Genomic DNA, 20,602 nt, shown 5'->3' on the forward strand with positions numbered 1-20,602 from the left:
TCCCTAGAGACTTGGCCACCAAAAAATACAATAATGCCATATACATACAGTACAGACCAAAAGTTTGGACACACCTTCTCATTTAAATATTTTTCTGTATTTTCATGACTATGAAAATTGTACATTCACACTGAAGGCATCAAAACTATGAATTAACACATGTGGAATTATATACTTAACAAAAAGTGTGAAACAACTGAAAATATGTCTTATATTCTAGGTTCTTCAAAGTAGCCACCTTTTGCTTTGATGACTGCTTTGCACACTCTTGGCATTCTCTTGATGAGCTTCAAGAGGTAGTCACCAGAAATTGTTTTCACTTCACAGGTGTGCCCTGTCAGGTTTAATAAGTGGGATTTCTTGCCTTATAAATGGGGTTGGGACCATCAGTTGTGTTGTGCAGAAGTCTGGTGGATACACAGCTGATAGTCCTACTGAATAGACTGTTAGAATTTGTATTATGGCAAGAAAAAAGCAGCTAAGTAAATAAAAACGAGTGGCCATCATTACTTTAAGAAATGAAGGTCAGTCAGTGTGAAAAATTGGGAAAACTTTGAAAGTGTCCCCAAGTGCAGTTGCAAAAACCATCAAGCGCTACAATCATTGCAATCATTTTCAGGAAGAAACTGAGTATTATCTGACAGAATGTGCCATCACTGTTGGCCATCACTGTATGTATATATATATATAAGTGTTATCTTGCATTGCAATCCTAACAGTAATATAATAACAGCTAACAAAGTATTAGTTTAAAAAGTTTGTATGCGGTTTGTTTTTTTGTTTTTCTGAAAGAGGACAACTGCTTTAATATTACGGTTATTGACCTAGTTGCAAGATTTTTCAATTTTTCACTTTTAAATATATATGGTGATATTGAAAAACACACCATTTTCTTCACATTTTTAACTTGTATACTTGATGTAAATAATAATAAGTGTCTCTAAATCTGATCACAAGCTTTGCACATTCTACCTCTTGGGTCTCCCCCCATTTCCTCATAGACTAAGCTTGCGAGCAGGGCCCTCACTCCTTTCGATATGAGATATGTTTATTCTGTATTGTTTGTATAAGTCCCCCCTAAAATTTGTAAAGTGCTGCGGAATATGTTGGCGCTATAAAAATAAAAATTATTATTATATTATTATTATTGCACTGAACCCCCATGGTCAGTCTTGTCCCTGAGGTCCCACTATACGAAAAGTGATTTTCAAAGCAGACTACCCCTTGAAATCTGGATAGTTGACAGTTTCCCATTAATCCACAGCCTGCCTGTATTGTAAATGACTTCTCAAGCTGTAGACTAGTTCCTTCTGTGCTACCTTTGTCCTATGCCAGCAATTAATTTACACGCACAACGCCAGCAGTCATAAGGAACGTATGGGAGACACACGAACTCACTCAATATATGAATATGCATCGGCCGTCAGGTAACTCAGCCGTTCATAGCGCTATAAAAGAAGCAATTGAGAGTCGTGGAAATGCGTTCGCCTTGCTGGAGAGGAGTTTATTAGCAGGGAGGACACATGGCCTCAGTAACAGACAGTAGTTGCTTGTGTGTTTCTCTGCTGAGAGGGAAGTTAACTTTTCACTCAAGTAGAGAACAGTACAGTAACAATACTAAGAGACGCAGGAAGAGAATGTTCCAAGCGGAGCATGAATATTGATGCGCGTGCAAGCAGCCTATGCTGTCAGCTGCAATTATTGTGCAGTTCCAGCTAGGCCCACAGAGAATAGGAGGGTTAACAGGAAATCCCACATACAACTCAATGTAAAATGTTTACATTTCACAAACCTTCTCCTGTCTCTCAGGCTTTACAAAATGAATCGTAAAATATACTCTCAAATATTACAGAATTCTGGGAGAAGAACTGCATTACTATAGCTATCTAGAAGGATCCAATGCAATGCAACCACAGACACGTCATTTTCATAAATAAATTGTGTTAATTGTATTATATAATAATAATAATTAATTTTTATTCAAAATACAGTTAACTTAATTTATCCAAATGATAAGTCCTTGGTTGCATTGCATTTGATTCGATAATAATAATATAGAGAAACTTGTATTATTATTATTATTGTAAGTTCAGCAAGTTCTTGCACCTTAGCAAACCCTTCTCTGTCAAGGATATATAAAGTTAACATAATGCAAAAATTCTAAAACATATTGTGAGATGTCATGCAAACATGTCTGTAGACACTTTGAAAGGGATCACCATAATGAAGGAACCGCCATGCTCTCAGAGCCATTCCCCGTGTCCGCACTCTCAGTTTCACTTAGGTATAGGTCTGATAACACAAAGATATAGAAGCTGAGAGTGATCAATGCACAAATCAAATGTTATTTTTAGAATCCAAAATTGGACAATTTCTTTTTACTATTTAACTGCACTTAGCACTAATTTTTTTAAAGAGAATCGCGTTGGGTCAATACAGACACACATGCACTTCTATGGTCATGTATATACAGGCGCATCTCACTAAATTAGAATATCATAAAAAAGTTAATTTATTTCAGTTCTTCAATACAAAAAGTGAAACTCATATATTATATAGAGTCATTACAAACAGAGGGATCTATTTCAGGTGTTTATTTCTGTTAATGTTGGTGACTGAGGCTAACAGCCAATGAAAACACAAAAGTCATTATCTCAGTAAATTAAAATAATTAACAAAAAACACCTGCAAAGGCTTCCTGAGCATTTAAAAATGTGCCTTAGTCTGTTTCAGTAGGCTCCACAATCATGGGGAAGACTGCTCACTTGACAGATGTCCAGAAGGCAGTCATTGACACACTCCACAAGGTCCCAGAGTTCCAATTTTCATTTGGAAATTAAGGTCCCAGAGTCTGGAGGAAGAGTGGAGAGGCCACAATCCAAGCTGCTTGAGGTCTAGTGTGAAGTTTCCACAATCAGTGATGGTTTGGGGAGCCATGTCATCTGCTGGTGTAGGTCCACTGTGTTTTATCAAGACCAAAGTCAGCGCAGCCGTCTACCAGGAAATTTTAGAGCACTTCATGCTTCCCTCTGCCGACAAGCTTTTTGGAGATGGAAATTTCATTCTCCAGTAGGACTTGGCACCTGTCCACACTGCCAAAAGTACCAATACCCGGTTTAAAAACAACAGTATCACTGTGCTTGACTGGCCAGCAAACTCGCCTGACCTTAACCCCATAGAGAATATATGGGGTATTGTCAAGAGGAAGATGAGAGACACCAGACCCAACAATACAGATGAGCTGAAGGCTGCTATCAAAGCAACCTGGACTTCCATAACACCTCAGCAGTGCCACAGGCTGATCCCTCCATGCCACGCCGCATTGATGCAGTAATTGATGCAAAAGGAGTCCCGACCAAGTATTGAGGGCATTTACTGAACATACATTTCAGTAGGACATTTCGGCTTTTAAAATCATTTTTCAAGCTGGTGTTATAAAGTATTCTAATTTACTGAGATAATGACTTTTGTGTTTTCATTGGCTGTAAGCCATAATCATCAACATTAACAGAAATAAACACTTGAAATAGATCACTCTGTTTGTAATGACTCTATATAATATAGGAGTTTCACTTTTTGTATTGAAGAACTGAAATAAATTAACCTTTTGATGATATTCTAATTTAGTGAGATGTACCTGTAGTTTAAGTAAACTAAACGTCCTGGCAGATTCCCTTGCATAAGACAATATCATAGGAAACCACTAATGAAAACCAACTCTCAAGCATGAACCAAACAACTTTCTATATTTTATTAAATTATTGTACTTAAACTTATTATCACTGTCACCACTGGGCATCACAATTTAAATTCCTTGCCAGTATGTCTTTGGAGTGCGGAAGGAAACTGGAATATCTGGAGGAAAGCCATGCAGATGTTCTCCCAGGTGGGGTTTGAACAAAGGACCCTAGCGCTGCAAAGCAACAGTACTAACTAACCACTGAGCCACTGTGCTTTCCCTCTACTTGTTACTTTCTGGGACATTGTCCTTTTGTGGTTAAGACTTAAGGTCAGGAACAAAAACAGAATAATGGGCCTCACGTGAGAAAGCTGTCTAAAAAAAAATATAGCCATGGCAGCCAACAAGGGACATCATACATAGTCTAAGGTTTAAAAATGGCCTTTTTGACCAATAAGTCTTATTTTACTTTTGCCATTTTCATACATGAGGCTGTACACATTTTTCTAAAATGTCATCAATCACCAACAATGGGGGATTCATTTTGTAACTACAGTAAATAAGAGTGCAAGTCTCTAAGGTCATCAGGAAGCCTGTACTATAAATATATACAAAAAAAATCCATTCTACTATTTTCTAATATAGCAGCTGTTTGGATTAAATCATAAGAACAAGTAAATACATTTGTCTAGAAATATTATAAAATAATCTTAATGCCATGCCTTGACACTCTATCCCATAGATAGTGTTATAAAGATATAGGAATGGTCCTCATAGTTCACATTTTTACAATTATGATGTTGTATTCTTAGCTAGGAGTATAAATGGTCTAGTATATGTCTCATGTGTAAGTAACTGGATTAACTAAAACCATCGAATATATTTAGAGAGTCTCAAGAGCTGTCATGCAACAGTCACATTCCATGCATGTCACCAAAAATGCTCTTGACTATGACTTTCAAAATATCTAGAACCTAAAGAGAATTTATAAAGTTATAATTTTTTTACCACAATGTTGCAGTGCTGTTTCAATGCCCAGTTTAGACTTCTTTAGAAGATGCTTTCAACTGCTGCTCAGAAAGACTGATAAACTATATTCAAACAATCAGAACATGGAATCCCCTTCTCTGTGTATAAAGGTAAAGAGCAAGGAGGCTGGCCAGGTATAAGATTGTTTGAATATAGGGTAGGAATCTTGCTGAGCAGCAGTTAAAAGGAGCATCTAAAGAAGCATGAAACAGCACTAAAGCATGTTGTTTTAGAGAGAATGAAGCAGAGGTATTGACATACATAAAAAAAAATTCAGAACTTTACAATGCTTTGAGGATAACTGAATAAGAAAAACAGTCATTTAAGCATAACAGCAGCACATTATAGATTCCAATGGAGAATGGCATTATTACACGACTGCAAACAAGTTTTTATGTGAGGTAACAATGTTGGCCTAGTTGCAATGAATATGTAACCAATGAGAATTTCCAGAGTGCTACTGCCCTTTGTGTCGGGTACTCTAGGGATGAGGTCAAGGCATGGCCCATTCTTCAGTGGAGGTTCCAGGAGAGGTTCACCTATTCAAAGGAATTTTCTAGAAAATCTATTATAAAGAGAATTGCATTAAAATTGGCATCCCAGCTATGTCACCTACATGAAGATGCTCGCAGGACTGTGTTCGTGTATATGTATTTGTAGATTACACAAGGAAAGTGTCCCCCTATTAAAATAACAACAACAATAAAACTCTCAAAATCAACATTGTGATAACTTTTAATGAGACATCTAGTATCCATATGGTGGTTACCAGATATATGAGCAGTTTATATGGATGTACAGTATTTAGTGTTTTTGCTAATGGTGTGCCCTCTATTGATGTGAATGAAAATCCACAAAAGTGGACTTATGATGAGTATTGAAAAAAGATAAAGTATATGCAGTGAGAAGACGTACATACTATGTAGCAGAGGAATTAGGAAGCTCTGTCCCAATATAATGTATGCTTTGTTTGGAGGAATTTTACAATTAAAGTTTAAAGATTTATTCACAAAAAATAAAGTTATCCCCCTATTCATATGGGACCGCTGGAATAGAGAATATCTAGATTTTTTTTTGTGGGAATAACCCCTTAAATGAGGTGCATAAATTGTCATAGATACTTGGGAAAAATGAATCATGGTTTTTATAACCCCCAGCATTCACGGTAGTCGCTGCCTTTGCTGCAGAAAGGTGACATTGATTCTCATCAGAACTCATCTCAGTCACATTCCTTTCATTTCAACTTATCTATTCTGCATAAGTGACAACAAGACTTTAACCCTCAATAAAGATAAGAAATATCAAGTCTGATATCAGAAGCAGTGCTACTGTCTATATATATATATGTTTTGTAGAATCTGCCAAAAACATTTTGCCCACATCCAAAGAGGGAGCACACCAAATTTTGGACTCCATGGATAAAAGTGATGTTTAAAGGTGATGATGACCACTGTCCAGGGAATATAGGCAAAAAGTGCTCTCTGTGTCAAAACAGTGGATGCTGATTGACCTGCATGCATTACATAGGAAGTTATTTGTTTGATATTTTTATCCACATCAGTCCTTGGCTTATCAAGGGGAAAACATGATAGCTGGGGCAGAAAAATGGCAGCCTCAGGAGTTATGGGAACAGTGTAGCGCACTTGTGCTCCCCTGTTTTCGTATACCCACCTCCTGTGGATGGCGCCTAGACATGGTTATACCCTTCTTAGATTGAAATTAATCTTTAACGGTCTGAGCTAAAAATGAATTGCAACTGGATCCAGAGTTTCACTTACATATACAGAACAGTTTATCACTGCATTTTCATCTCCGTAAGTAAAACAGAGCATTTACTAGAGATTTTCAATGTTGAAGTGAATATTTATACATTAGTCCCCTCTTTATTTTAAAAGAGACATGCATAAAACCATGTGAACATGTGGAGATACTCAAAAATTCACTTTAAAGTACAGAGAATATACCATATGGAACGTGTTCTAGAACGTACCGTACAATACAGTTTACATTAAACACATTCGGCAACATAACACTTAGCGCCGATGCATTCCAAGAGCAATTAGAACCAGGACCTGGCAAGCATTCCCAACAATTATATAGGTTTGTGAGTCAGCATTTTACAATGTGCAAGTGTTATAAGTCATACAACTACATTCTCTTTTCCTACTTTAATCATTGCCAGGTTATAGTAAGTTAGAGTCATGCCAAAGTGATACATTTTGGCCACGGCTCCACTATCAGTATTTGGTCAGTATTCGGTCACTTAGCCTACGGCCCCACTATCAGTATTCGGCCACTTTGCCTACGGCCCCACTATCAGTATTTGGTCAGTATTTTTTCTCAGGAGTGGGAACCAAAACCAGGAGTGGGTGATAAATGCAGAATTGGTGACTTGTTTCTATTATACCTTTTCTCTGATTGTCCCTCACCTGGTTTTGGCTCCCACTCCTGAGAAAAAATACTGACCGAATACTGACCAAATACTGATAGTGGGGCCGTGGCCTTATTCGATTATCATCTAGAGTGCAAACTGAAATAATAACTATATAAGATAGGAGATTTGCCATGATAGAGCTTCTTGGTGTCTTGGATACAAATTTCTTGATAAGCTGTCACAAAACCTACACTAATTGCTATTTATTTATGTGTATATTAGGCCAGGATCACACAAGTGAATATTCTCTCGTGTGAGAGAATCGGGCCGATTATGGTAATGACACTCGAATCAAACTCTGTCACAGTTTGATCCGAGGGTCATCTGTGTGTGATCTGATTCTTTACCATGAGAGAATCACAGCACAGGTGAGGAGAAGATGGAGATCAAGAGTTCTCCATCTTCTCAATTGACTCTGTGTGAGTATATTGCACTGCACTCGGATTTATTTGCCCGATTTATTTGCTCGTATGAGCGAGCCCATAGGTGTAGAACAAGGCGTAATATCACAAACCAAAAATGTTGCAATCACAAGATCCTGCAAACTATCATTTAAAACTTAAAAATATCACTTAAACTATCATTTAAAACCTTCACACTCTTTATATATTAACTGCTAAAATATTTATAGCCAGAACTGTTTATCTCTTCCATAATAACTCTGCTTTCCATCACCTGTCTTATCTATTGCATTATTTTTGTGTCTTATTGTGTATAAATATGTGACTCTTCAGATTTTGTGGTATACTAGCCTGGTGAAGAGACCTGAGTAGTCTCGAAAGCCAAATTGTAAGACACAGAATCTGGCTGTAGAGATGGATGCGAGTGGTGGGAAAAGGTTTGCGATGCTTCTTCCTTAAGCAATGTAACAACACAAGTTCAATGTCCAAACACAACCGTTGACTTTTTCTTACAAATAAGGCAGAACAATTCTAAATGGTCACTTCCAGGCAGAGGCACAATCTTAATTAAACCAACAACAACAGCATGGCAGCATACCAATAAAGGCATTCTGTAGGCCGATGGCACTGGATCTCTTGGTCTATAATTTGGCAGTATCTACCTATTAGACTATGTTCATACATGAGGTTTTCTGCAGTTTTTTATGCAAATTAAAAGCTGCTTTTTACAGCACCAGCAAAAGCTATGAGATTTCTGAGATGTCGTGCACACGTTTTTTTTCCCTAACTGAATTTGAGAGCTGCAGCGCTTTTGAAATCTACAGCATGTCAATACTTTCAGCTTTTTTTAAGCATTTTTCACCCATAAAAAGCAAAGAGAAAGTGAAACAACTCTGCAAAAAACGTGACGGTATTTTTTGCGGCGTTTTCAGTGAATGAAGTAACTTTATTAAAGATGTAGTATAGACAAATCTCATATGTAATCTGCACCTAAAATGCTGCAAAAAATAGAATCAAAAATTTTGTGAAGAAAACACTGCAAAACTCTGAAGAACAAGGATTTTGAACATGTTTTCACTGCCAAGAGAGCAAGTTTTGGCTGCAGAAAAAAGACAAGACACGCAGCAAAAACGCTCTGTGTGAACATTCCCTTATCTAGGGGTAATATTTCTCCTTGCGGCGAGTGACGTGTTAAGCATGTCAGAGTGAGGAGACTTTTAAAGCCGCAATGCTCCTCTGGGAAATATGCAAATTGTCTCTTCAGAGAGGAAGAGGACTAGAACTCTAGTGCCACCTACAGGACGTAGCAATCCTAGAAGTCAATAGTGACTCTTTAATGAGCCTTATCACATGACCTGGCTTTTTATCCTAAGTCATGTGACTTAGTGAGATGCGCTAAAAAAATGCAACATTTGGTAAACTTTACATTTCATGAATCTGCCTAAAAAATCTGGATGAGCAAAGTTGTCGAAGAAAAATCAAAAAATACTCAAAAAAGAGAGAACTTTAAAAAGTGTTATAAAAAGTAGAGAAAATCAGTAGCAAATACTAAAGCCATTTAGAAGGAGCTATTACTCCAGAAAACTGAAAAAAGAGCAATGATGAATTGGGGCTTTAAACAAAATTTTTCCTTTTAAAATGATAAAATGTTACAACTACTTTTGAGTTATCTCATTTTATTCTTTCTCTGCATATTCACAGCTGCTTTAAAAATTTGATTGGTAGCCCTTGGAAACAGAGGTTTCGGTTGATTGCTGTATCAGATATACGCCTACTAGTTAAACCATGTGTCTCTAATGACCCAGAATACACTGTTCTCTGGTACCAGGAAAAAAAGATATTCTGAATCTAACTTGGCCATGAAGAGAGAAATGAGTCAAGTTTACTATAAGATTGCTCATCATCTTATACGCATTATAACTGTGAAAATTAACTTAAAGGGATTTTCCAATGAACAAAGTAAATTTTAATTAATAGATCTTGGAATAATAATAAGTTCCACAATTGGATGTGTTTAAAAAAATATTCCTGTGCTGAGATTATCTTATAAATGTGCCCCTGCTATGTACAGGGACATGGTCTGATCATACCACAGCTCCTGGGCAGGGGAGGACACAAAAAAAGTATACAGACATTACAGCATAGGATCACAAATGCTGGTTTAAAACATATTTAAAAACAAGCAGCAAATGTTTTGCCTCACAGAAAGAGTCAGCTGCAATCCCATGCTGTAATGTCTGTATACTCTTTTGCATTCTGCTCTGCCCGGGAGCTGTGGTATGATCAGACCATATTCCTATACGGTCAGGGCACACATTATAGGGGGAGCACATTTATATGATTATCTCAGCACAGTAACATTTTTTTTTAACTCATCCAATTGTGGAACTTATTTTATTCCCAGATAAATTGATTAAAATGTACTTTGTTTGTGGGAAAACCCCTTTAAAAGCAGAGTTTTCATTCAAACTGAGAACTATAAATCGTCTGGCCTTAAGCCACACAATATCTAATGGGCTAAGGCTGTGCCTGGAACAAAATAAAGAGGCAGATATCACAGTTGCCCCTTTAGGCAGCTAACTACAGTAAGACCCCCACAGACTGAATATTAAGAATAAGCCACTAGTTTTGTAGTCTAGAATAGTCTGCCTGTTGAGAAAAGAAAAGTATGAGAAGAATTAGGTTAACCTACACTGATAAATAATCATATATAGCATTGTCGTTGCTCTCTATACCAGTATAACCGTACTGACATAACATTTATACACTATCTTCTGAGTACGCACCGGGAACACTCCTGGCACATACTATATGACAAACATTAGGGCCCCATTTATTCATGTTTCTTTTAGCATCCGCTAGAATATTAGTTTTGCAAAGCATAGGAAAACAGTCTTCTGTGCTTGCCTATGCAGGGTTTTACAGAAAAAAAAATGTATGCTGTAAGGCTATGTGCCCACGTTGCGGAAATGAAGCAGAAAATTTCTGCTTCATTTCTGCTTGTCCTTTCCTGGAAAAACACATGCGGAATTCCGCAAGCGTTTATCGTGCGTTTTCGACAAGCGGAATTGCCTTGCGTTTTTTATTGCATTGCAAAGGCAATTCCGCATGCGGAAACGCAAAATTAATTAACATGCTACAGATTTTTGTGCGCATCAAAAACGCTGCGGAAAAATCCGCAGCATGGGCATAGAACTTGCAGAAACTCATTGTGGACCATGGGGTGTGGATAACCAAGTGTTTTACAAGCGTTTCCGCTGCGGAATTTCAGCATCAAATATGCTTGTAAAACGCTACGTGGGCACACACCCTAAGTTTTACTTATTTTATTTCATGAAAGCCTACAGTCACCATGTGGCTATACAGAGGCATTCATCGGGGCCTTCCTTTTGAGATGTACATTTGCAAATCCAACCACTAGGAGCCTAGGAATAGGAAAGCCATGGGAACATCCACAAAGAAGTTATCGTAATTGCGAATATGGCAGATAGGGGCATAACAAAGCACCAGTATAATACATTGGCACATGGTAGTTGGGAGTTGTTACAAATTTGACACTGGAGACCAGGAGGAACAAAGAAAATTGGCTACTGAATGTTCAAATGTCCGAACTATTTATATGGGCCGAACACAATACAGTGGGTACAATTTAGGCTCTATTCACATTTTGTCTGTTAAAATACCATTCACCATGATGGAAACCAGATAAACCTCATGATAATCAATAGGGACCATATGGCGCCTCTGGTGTCTTCGTGCAGTTAGTGCAGCACTTTGTAATTTCTATATTTCTCTTTTTATACATCTAGATGTGAACAGTGTCTTACAAATCCACCCCAAATTTAGACAGGATTAAACTAGGACAGATGACGAGAGAGATTGATTCAATTTGTAGGATAAATTTGGCAAATATTTGTAGGACAACAGTGTTCCTTTGCAGCGCTGGGGTCCTGGGTTCAAATCCCACCAGGGACAACATCTGCAAGGAGTTTGTATGTTCTCCCTATATTTGCGTGGGTTTCCATTGGGTTCTCCAGTTTCCTCCCACACTCCAAAGACATACTTATAGGGAATTAGATTGTGAGCCCCAATGGGAACAGTGCTGATGATGTCTGGAATTCGCTGCGGAATATTTTGGTGCTATAAAAGAGAGCATAGTAAATAAATAATAAGGCTTTATCTCTTTTCTACACTCCCTCTTGACTTTTTCTTCACACCACTATCTTATTCCCAAAAGATGACACACGCCATTGAAAAATCAGTATTTTACTCTTAGCCCTACTCCTTTTTCAAGACAATTCAAAAGTGTCAACAAAAGTATAAAAATGTCTAAAACACATAATTAATAAAATTGGCTAAATCAATGTACTCCCCTTGTTTTGTAGAATTCTTTAATTTCCTCCGCTTTGTTAGTACAGAGTGCACTAATATTACTAATGAGTAGCAATCCTAGCAATCCTCCTATTCTCCAGTTAGATAACCTGCATTGTATGAGAAGCGTTGTAATGCTCCTCCTGTACACGACTGTACAAGCCGGGCCAATCACTTGCTGCATAACACAGTCTACAATGTAAGGAAAAGGCGGCAATAACTTTCCTGACACTCTGTGTTTCCCTTTAGAAGGCCCTCCTAAACGCACTAAAGTTTACACCATATTTTTTACAATGTCTCAACTGTTACCGTGTCTGGCTAAAAAGTCACTAAAGTTAGCAAAATCATATATACATCAGAAACTATTTCTGCCTTTATAAGTCAATGACCTTGAAGTCCACTACACAGATGAACTCATACTATGAGCCACTATAGGATATTACTGTAAGCTGCCACTTAACCCATACTGTGTATATGACTGGAGATAGACTGTAACTTTGACTTCTTGTCTTAAAGCAATAAATGTAACATAGTGACATTGAGGCTTGTAGAGATATATAATGTCACATTAATATTGTAACATACATAGTTCTTGATTATAGGCTGCAGTTGGTATTCTTAGGCCTCATTCACACGTCTGATTTTTTAGCGTACGAGAAAATCGGACCGATTAATCTGATCAGAGTTTCATCAGAGTTTGAAGAGAGTGGGGTACGAGTGTCATCCGATTTTCTTGCTTATGGAGAAATGTAACCTTCGCCATTCTAACAGTCTGTAAATTGGACCACCATCAGATGTCATTCGAGTGCTGTCCAATTTTTTCACGGACCCATTGACTGTCGTTGCCGATTTTGATCCAACCCTTGGATCAAAATCGGATCTGTCTCCGATATTTGCCATGGATCACTTGGTTCGAGGAAAAATACCGGCCACATGAATACCATGGGTACGAGTGCTATCCGTGAAAAACACTGATAGCATGCGTATGCAAAAATCGGACATCTTTAGACATATAATGCCATTTCAACTTACTAAATGGAAGTTTAGTTGCTGCATATCATGGCGATATCAAGCGCCATAACTCGGCTAGAGGCGAAAAAAGATTAGGCATGGAGAAAAGAAAATGTCTATAAGAAAAGAAGTTCATAGAAGCCAAAGCGGCTAATCACATCTGACCCCCTTATTTCATACATTAACTGTCCATAACAGGAATATAAAATTGCTTCTATATGAATTATTAAGGCAAAAAAAATAAAGTATTAATCTCCTAATTAAGCTCTGCCACTTGTTACAATTATACCTTCCAGGATTTCATTCTACAATTTATGAAGAATTCAGCTAAAGGATATATTCATCCCATTAGCTGAGATTTATTGCCTTGCAAATGCAATATATTGCAATATAATTGAAGTGTTGAGGAGAGGTAACATGATTACCTGTTAGAAAAGTCACAGCCAAGTTATTAAAGAAATTAAAGGAACTAGCAATTCACAGAAGGAAAATGCCTGGCATTTGACGGTCATTTATGAAGTGCCCTTCCATGGATTTCTCTGCCTATCAATGACCATGCCATCCTCACTGTCACTCGTTAATCAGCACAGCACAAAGCTGGAGTGGAAGATACAGGCCTCCCATGGTCCCTGCCATTGCCCAGAAGTGATGAGCACACTGGACCAATCAGTCCCATGTTATGCAATTCTGGGGCCCCTCCTATTGGAAACTTACTGACACATTCTAACTCATTAGTTCCTCTTCCCCATGTCCACTTCTCATTGCTTCTGTTTGCTACTTTGCGCAATTGTCCAAATATTGTCAGCAAATTTCCCAAATATTTACAGCAAACACTCCATTATCTCCATAGCTTTTGCTACTATACCAAGTTCAATTAACCAAACACGTGCCCACTCCTAATGCTCTGAGACTATTCTGTAGGGATCCAGCCACCATCTTCACTTAGCAGATGTCTCACCAAACCAGAAGTTGTTGAGCAAGTTCTACATTTCATAGTCCAATCTAACTAGGTTATGTTTTCATTGTTATTTACCTGGCCACAGTATCATCTAATAGAGAGTCAACTCTTTAGCTGTGAGTATTACAGTGATCACCTCTCCATAAAAAGTGATGTTGCTAAGCAACAGTGGAGGAGTGAAGGCAGGATTGCTAACTAGGGGGTTAAAAACTATTTAAGGTACCGAAATTACTTTTTAATCTTACTCATAAGTTTCACATTATGTCAAACTTTGTCAGAGTTCCTCTTTCAGGCAGTACTTTCTGCAACAGTTTTTCAGCTTACTTAGAACTCAGTCCTGATAGAGTTCCCCTTTAAGATACATTATATCTGAAATGGTTTTGCAAACATATCTGTTAGTTAAGGAAAGTGAAGTTTTTATAGAAGTAGCTATAGATCATCACTCTGAGATTACTTTCAAGGACCAGAACTTTCCTACCAGCCCTTCCAATGCATTTAGAAGTTACTTATGACATTTTCTACAATTTCCCTTTACAAGAATATACTGCTTCTGCAGTTTCTGAAGTTACCAGACTATTAACAATCCCTTACATTTATTTCCCTTTAAGAATCATACATTGCTCATACTGAAAGTACAATCTATTGGTGCAGGCTCTTACCCAGGAGGTTTGCAGACATTCCTTCCTCTAGGATTGAGTTCTTGGCCACTTCCATAGTTCACACAGCAAAGCATTAAAAGCACCACAAAGAAGAAGTGAGACCCTGGTGTCCCCTTGTGCTTCACAAGCAGCAGAGTCCATTCCCTCACACATGTTCCCTCCATCCCAGAGAACTTTCCTCCTCTCCTCATCCCCATCCGACCCAGAGAAGCCGATTGCTCAATCTGCATCCCAGACACCCTGATCACTGCAAAGTTTCAAAGTCCCCCAGAGGCAGCTGGCAGTGGGGGGTAGATGGGCATCTCAGAAGGCTCCAAACTTCTCATGAAGAATGCAATCCACGAGGTGTCTCCTAGATGCCCTGTGCAGGGAGTGGGGGGGTTAAGTTCCCAGACTGTGGATCCCAGTGAGTGGGCGAGCAGCAGGACTCAGATGAGCTGCAGGGATGTGCTGAGGATGAGGAGGGACCGTCTTGTTATTGTGCAGCAGCTCACACAACGGAAATGGTGCTCAGTCCCTGTGACTGCCAGGCAGCTTGAAGTGATTTCTACGGCAGGAGTGGCAGAAGGAAATTCCAGATTTGCTACCCTGATCCTCTAGGAGGTGGGGCATCGTGGACGTGTCCCACCCAACCCTGACCAGTAGGGCATTGCTGCTCCAAGTCACTCACTGAAGTTTCCTCTTCTGTCTGGAGTTAAAGTCCCAAAGTTTCTTACAATCACTTCATAAAGCAGCAGCAGTGGTAGAGATCCCTGTGCACATTCCCCGAGCAGCTCTGACCAGGCTTCACCTTCTTCTGGCTCATCAGATTCTTCCTAGTATCGATTTCCTAAAATCCATCTGCAGATCTGACCTTGATCTAAGTGGATACTGAAATCTGTGGATCTAATCATGGAAGCTTCACAACTGACAACCGTTTTCGTTCATAAAGGAAGCAAATCTGATGATATATTGGATATTATGCCCCCATCCCAAAGTAATCCATAGGAATATTGGTAATCAAGTGACCATATATAAGGAGTAGGACACAGGATGTACATTATGCCTTAGAGTACGTGCCTCGTCTACTGCAGAACTTCTTTTAGGGCTCATGCAAATGGCTGTATTTTCGGCTCGTGTGCGATCCGACAAAACATCCAATTGCACTCGGACTGATGTTATTCTATGGGGCACGTGCTCAGTTTTTTCCCTCGGACTGAGCCGGTCTGAGGAAAAATATCGCAGCATGCCAAAGTTTGATCCGATATTCGGATCACACTCGGCCATGCAAGTCAATGAGTGCGTGGATACCATTGGGCTGCACTCGGATGTCATCTGAGTGCAGTTCGATTTCCAGGGACAGACACAATGGAGAAGATGGAGACATTTTTTTTCTCCATCTTCTCCATTTTTTCACTTTTCCATTGTTGCTGAGCCACACCAGCTGGAGTCATAGCACCCACCAATTTTCCTCTCATGGATTTCCAACCTACAAAGCATAGTAAGCTCTGATTCTTTTTTCTACATGATTACACTCTTATCAAAATCTGATCAGAGTTATATTTGCATAATCAACCCGATTCTCTTGGATGAGAGAAAATACTGTCTTGTGACCCTAACCTTAAAAAAAAGTCATGGATATAAGATGAAAATAGGGAGCAATGGACGCTGCTGGTTGTAGGTGGCAAGAAGAGATGCCAAACAGATCCAAGGGAGTATAGTAAATAAATACTTTATTTTTAACATAATTATTTTTAACTTTAATATATAAGGGCTGCCCCATATTTCAAATTTCTACGGTTATCGTCTTCAGACATGAAAGGAAAACCAAACACGATGTGTATAAATACTGAAAAACGTGCAGAAAGAAAGTACATGTGTGTTCAGAACAGTGTTTTAGTTATATACTGGATGTATAAACTGTAAGGAGCAGATAGACAGATAAGTAAGTTATGTGAATATTATATAGCACTGATTGAGGAACTAACACTAAAATTACAGTCAGATTATCAAGACAGTATGATGCTGAGAGGCAGGGAGGTAATAAGTTAATAGGACCAAGACCCCCATGTGATAGGGAGTCCTGGTTACACCATCCAGACAAGAGGAGTGATAAGAGAACTCAGTTCACCTAATTGAAGCTGCAGGCTCCCTGTCAGATAACACATGGTGGCTGAATCAGGGGAGAAAGGGGAAAGAACAGCACCATGAGGCCGAACAGCACAAGAATGAGTCGTGAGGAAAGCTGGGTACAGTGAGAGAAAAGAAGGGTGGAAAGGAAATATGGAAGAAATATTGGGAATAGAGAGGTCAATGGAAGACATTTATTTTTAAAATATTTACTGTATTTTTTTGGACTGTAAGACTCACCGGACCATAAGACGCACCTAGGTTTTAGAGGAGGGAAATAGAAAAAAAATTGAAGCAAAAAATGTGGTCATGATGCACTGTTATGGAGGAGGGCGTCTGCTGCTGACACTGTTATAGGGGTAATGTCCCTCAATCTTCTACTAATATCCCCCCCATCCTGGTATATATGGCCCCCCCTTTCTGTTATATGTGGCCCCATTCCAATCCTGGTATGCATGGCACCCCAATCCCCATCCTGGTATGCTTGGCACCCCTCATCCTGGTATGCATGGCACCCCAATCCCCATCCTGGTATGCATGGCACCCCTCATCCCTCATCCTGGTATGTATGACACCCCTCATCCTGGTATGCATGGCACCCCTCATTCTTGTATGCATGGCACCCCTCATCCCCCATCCTGGTATGCATGGCACCCTTCATCCCCCATCCAGGTATGCATGGCAACCCTTATTGTGGTATGCATGGCGCCTCTCATCCTGGTATGCATGGTACCCCCATTCCCATCACGCTGCACACAAAAAAATAAACGCTTCTACTCACCTTCCTTCCCTCTGCTCCAGCGCTGCGTCCTGTTCTTCTGCCAGCAGCTGATCTCACTGTGTGAGCAGCTCATGTCACTGCCATGCGCCCTCACATGGGGAGATGAGCTGCCAGAATAATCACTGCTCCCCACGCCGGAACTATGGGCATGGGGAGTAGTGACTATTCATTCTTCTTAATAGCGGGCACACACTGTAGCCGCAGCTGCTGGCTTCTGCAGAGGCTGGGCTATCGCTCATCCCATGGGAGTGGTGAGTAGTGAATATTCATGCTCTTTAATAGCGGGCACACTTGACTGCTGAGCCATTGCAGGAGCCGGTGTCTGCTGCTGACACTGCGTGCGCTATTAAGGAGAATGAATATTCAGTGCTCCACACGCCTATGAGCGTGGGGAGCAGTGAATATTAATTTTCTTTAGCAGCAGGCGCAGTCTAAGCTGCAGCAGGTGGCTCCTGCTTCTTGTGCCCCGCTCCTCCGCCTCTGCCGCTCCCTCCACCCCTCCCACCATTCACAGCAACAGTATAATATAGTACATTTGGACTGTGAGACGCACCCCCCACTTTCCTCCAAAATTTTGGAGGAAAAAAGTGCGTCTTAGGCTGTGTGCCCACGATACGTTTTTAAGCATTTCCGCAGCGGCAAAAACGCTGCAGAAACGCTTAAAAATGCATGGTAGAAGGCCTGCTATGTTCCCCAATGATAATCTGCATGTGTTGTGCACATGCTGCGGAAATTTCCGCTGCGGATTATCATTGCGGAAAAAAACTCAGCACTACCAATTATTTTGCGGAAGTGCTGCGTTTTCGCCGCCATTGACTTGGATTAGATCGCATGGATTACGCATCACTGTATATGTAGATGCGCATTCCATGCGTTCTATTGTGCGGATGGTACCCAGGTCTAGAGGAGAGGAGACTCTCCTCAGGACCTGGGTACCATAGAAAACTGTAAAAAAAAAGAATAAAATAAAAAATAAATAGATACCTTCTGACGGCCCCCGCTCTCCTTCTCTTCACTTGCCGGCAGTTCCCGATGGACTGAAGGACCTGCGCTGACGTCATAGTCATGTGACGGGTCACGCGACGCTGACGTCGGCAGGTCCGTCAGTGTAGCGCGATCTGCCGGCAGCCGGGTCGGTGAAGCCAGACTGCGGGGGCCATCGGAAGGTAAGTATAGATTTATTTTTTATTTTTTGACATTCTCTCGGGTCACACTATATAAATCCATGCTGTTTGCATGGATTTATATAGTGTGACCAAGTTGACAAGCTAAATGCTAAAATCGTTTGGAAAGCGCTTGTCAACCCGCATGCGGAAATGCAAGTGAAGAACGCTTCACTTCCGCATGTCCCTGGCAGGAAAACGCATGTACAATCCGCATTCCTTTTTTTCTGCCAGGGAGATGCAGAAACACTCAGGAAAAAATCCTGAGCATTTCTGCATTGTGGGCACATAGCCTTATAGTCCGTAAAAAACGGTATGTAGATTTAAAGTAGGTAAATAGTGATTACTATATACAGTGCTGGCCAAAAGTATTGGCACTCCTGCAATTCTGTCAGATAATACTCAGTTTCTTCCTGAAAATGATTGTCATCACAAATTGTTTGGTATTATTCTCTTCATTTAATTTGTCTTCAATGAAAAAAACACAAAAAGAATTGTCCTAAAGCCAAATTGGATATAATTCCACACCAAACCTAAAAAGGGGGTGGACAAAAGTATTGGCACCCTTTGAAAAATCAGGTGATGCTTCTCTAATTCGTGTAATTAACAGCACCTGTAACTTACCTGTGGCACCTAACAGGTGTTGGCAATAACTAAATCACACTTGCAGCCAGTTAACATGGATTAAAGTTGACTCAACCTCTGTCCTGTGTCCTTGTGTGTACCACATTGAGCATGGAGAAAAGAAAGAAGACAAAAGAACTGTCTGAGGACTTGAGAAACCAAATTGTGAGGAAGCATGAGCAATCTCAAGGCTACAAGTCCATCTCCAAAGACCTGAATGTTCCTGTGTCTTCTGTGCGCAGTGTCATCAAGAAGTTTAAAGCCCATGGCACTGTAGCTAACCTCCCTAGATGTGGACGGAAAAGAAAAATTGACGAGAGATTTCAACGCAAGATTGTGCGGATGGTGGATAAAGAACCTCGACTAACATCCAAACAAGTTCAAGCTGCCCTGCAGTCCAAGGGTACAACAGTGTCAACCCGTACTATCCGTCGACGTCTGAATGAAAAGGGACTGTATGGTAGGATACCCAGGAAGACCCCACTTCTTACCCCGAGACATAAAAAAGCCAGGCTGGAGTTTGCCAAAACTTACCTGAGAAAGCCTAAAACGTTTTGGAAGAATGTTCTCTGGTCAGATGAGACAAAAGTAGAGCTTTTTGGGAAAAAGCATCAACATAGAGTGTACAGGAAAAAAAAAGAGGCATTCAAAGAAAAGAACACGGTCCCTACAGTCAAACATGGCGGAGGTTCCCTGATGTTTTGGGGTTGCTTTGCTGCCTCTGGCACTGGACTGCTTGACCGTGTGCATGGCATTATGAAGTCTGAAGACTACCAACAAATTTTGCAGCATAATGTAGGGCCCAGTGTGAGAAAGCTGGGTCTCCCTCCGAGGTCATGGGTCTTCCAGCAGGACAATGACCCAAAATACACTTCCAAAAGCACTATAAAATGGTTTGAGAGAAAGCACTGGAGACTTCTAAGGTGGCCAGCAATGAGTCCAGACCTAAATCCCATAGAACACCTGTGGAGAGATCTCAAAATGGCAGTTTGGAGAAGACACCCTTCAAATATCAGGGACCTGGAGCAGTTTGCCAAAGAAGAATGGTCTACAATTCCAGCAGAGCATTGTAAGAAACTCATTGATGGTTACCGGAAGCGGTTGTTCGCAGTTATTTTGGCTAAAGGTTGTGCAACCAAGTATTAGGCTGAGGGTGCCAATACTTTTGTCCGGCCCTTTTTTTGAGTTTTGTGTGAAATGATCAATGATTTGATTTTTGCTTCATTCTCTTTTGTGTTTTTTCCTTGCAAGCAAATTAAATGAAGAGAATAATACCAAAGAATTTGTGATTGAATCATTTTCTGGAAGAAACTGAGTATTATCTGACAGAATTGCAGGGGTGCCAATACTTTTGGCCAGTACTGTATATACATATACATATAT

At 40.0% G+C, this 20,602-nt stretch overlaps 1 protein-coding gene across 1 annotated transcript in view; it reads right to left on the reverse strand.

Moving 5' to 3' along the window:
• The window catches only part of SCARF2 (scavenger receptor class F member 2), a 281,439-nt gene extending 266,299 nt beyond the window's left edge, over positions 1-15,140 (reverse strand). Inside the window, exon 1 of the mRNA XM_073673292.1 lies at positions 14,543-15,140. Within this exon, the coding sequence (XP_073529393.1) occupies positions 14,543-14,772 (230 nt within the window). The 5' untranslated portion in view covers positions 14,773-15,140. The remainder of the gene's footprint in view (positions 1-14,542) is intronic.
• Positions 15,141-20,602: the final 5,462 nt, after the last annotated feature.

Source organism: Phyllobates terribilis, unplaced genomic scaffold, assembly GCF_046119375.1.
Source record: "Phyllobates terribilis strain yellow unplaced genomic scaffold, ASM4611937v1 Scaffold_1__5_contigs__length_1240528914, whole genome shotgun sequence".
In the NCBI taxonomy this organism is placed as follows: domain Eukaryota; kingdom Metazoa; phylum Chordata; class Amphibia; order Anura; family Dendrobatidae; genus Phyllobates; species Phyllobates terribilis.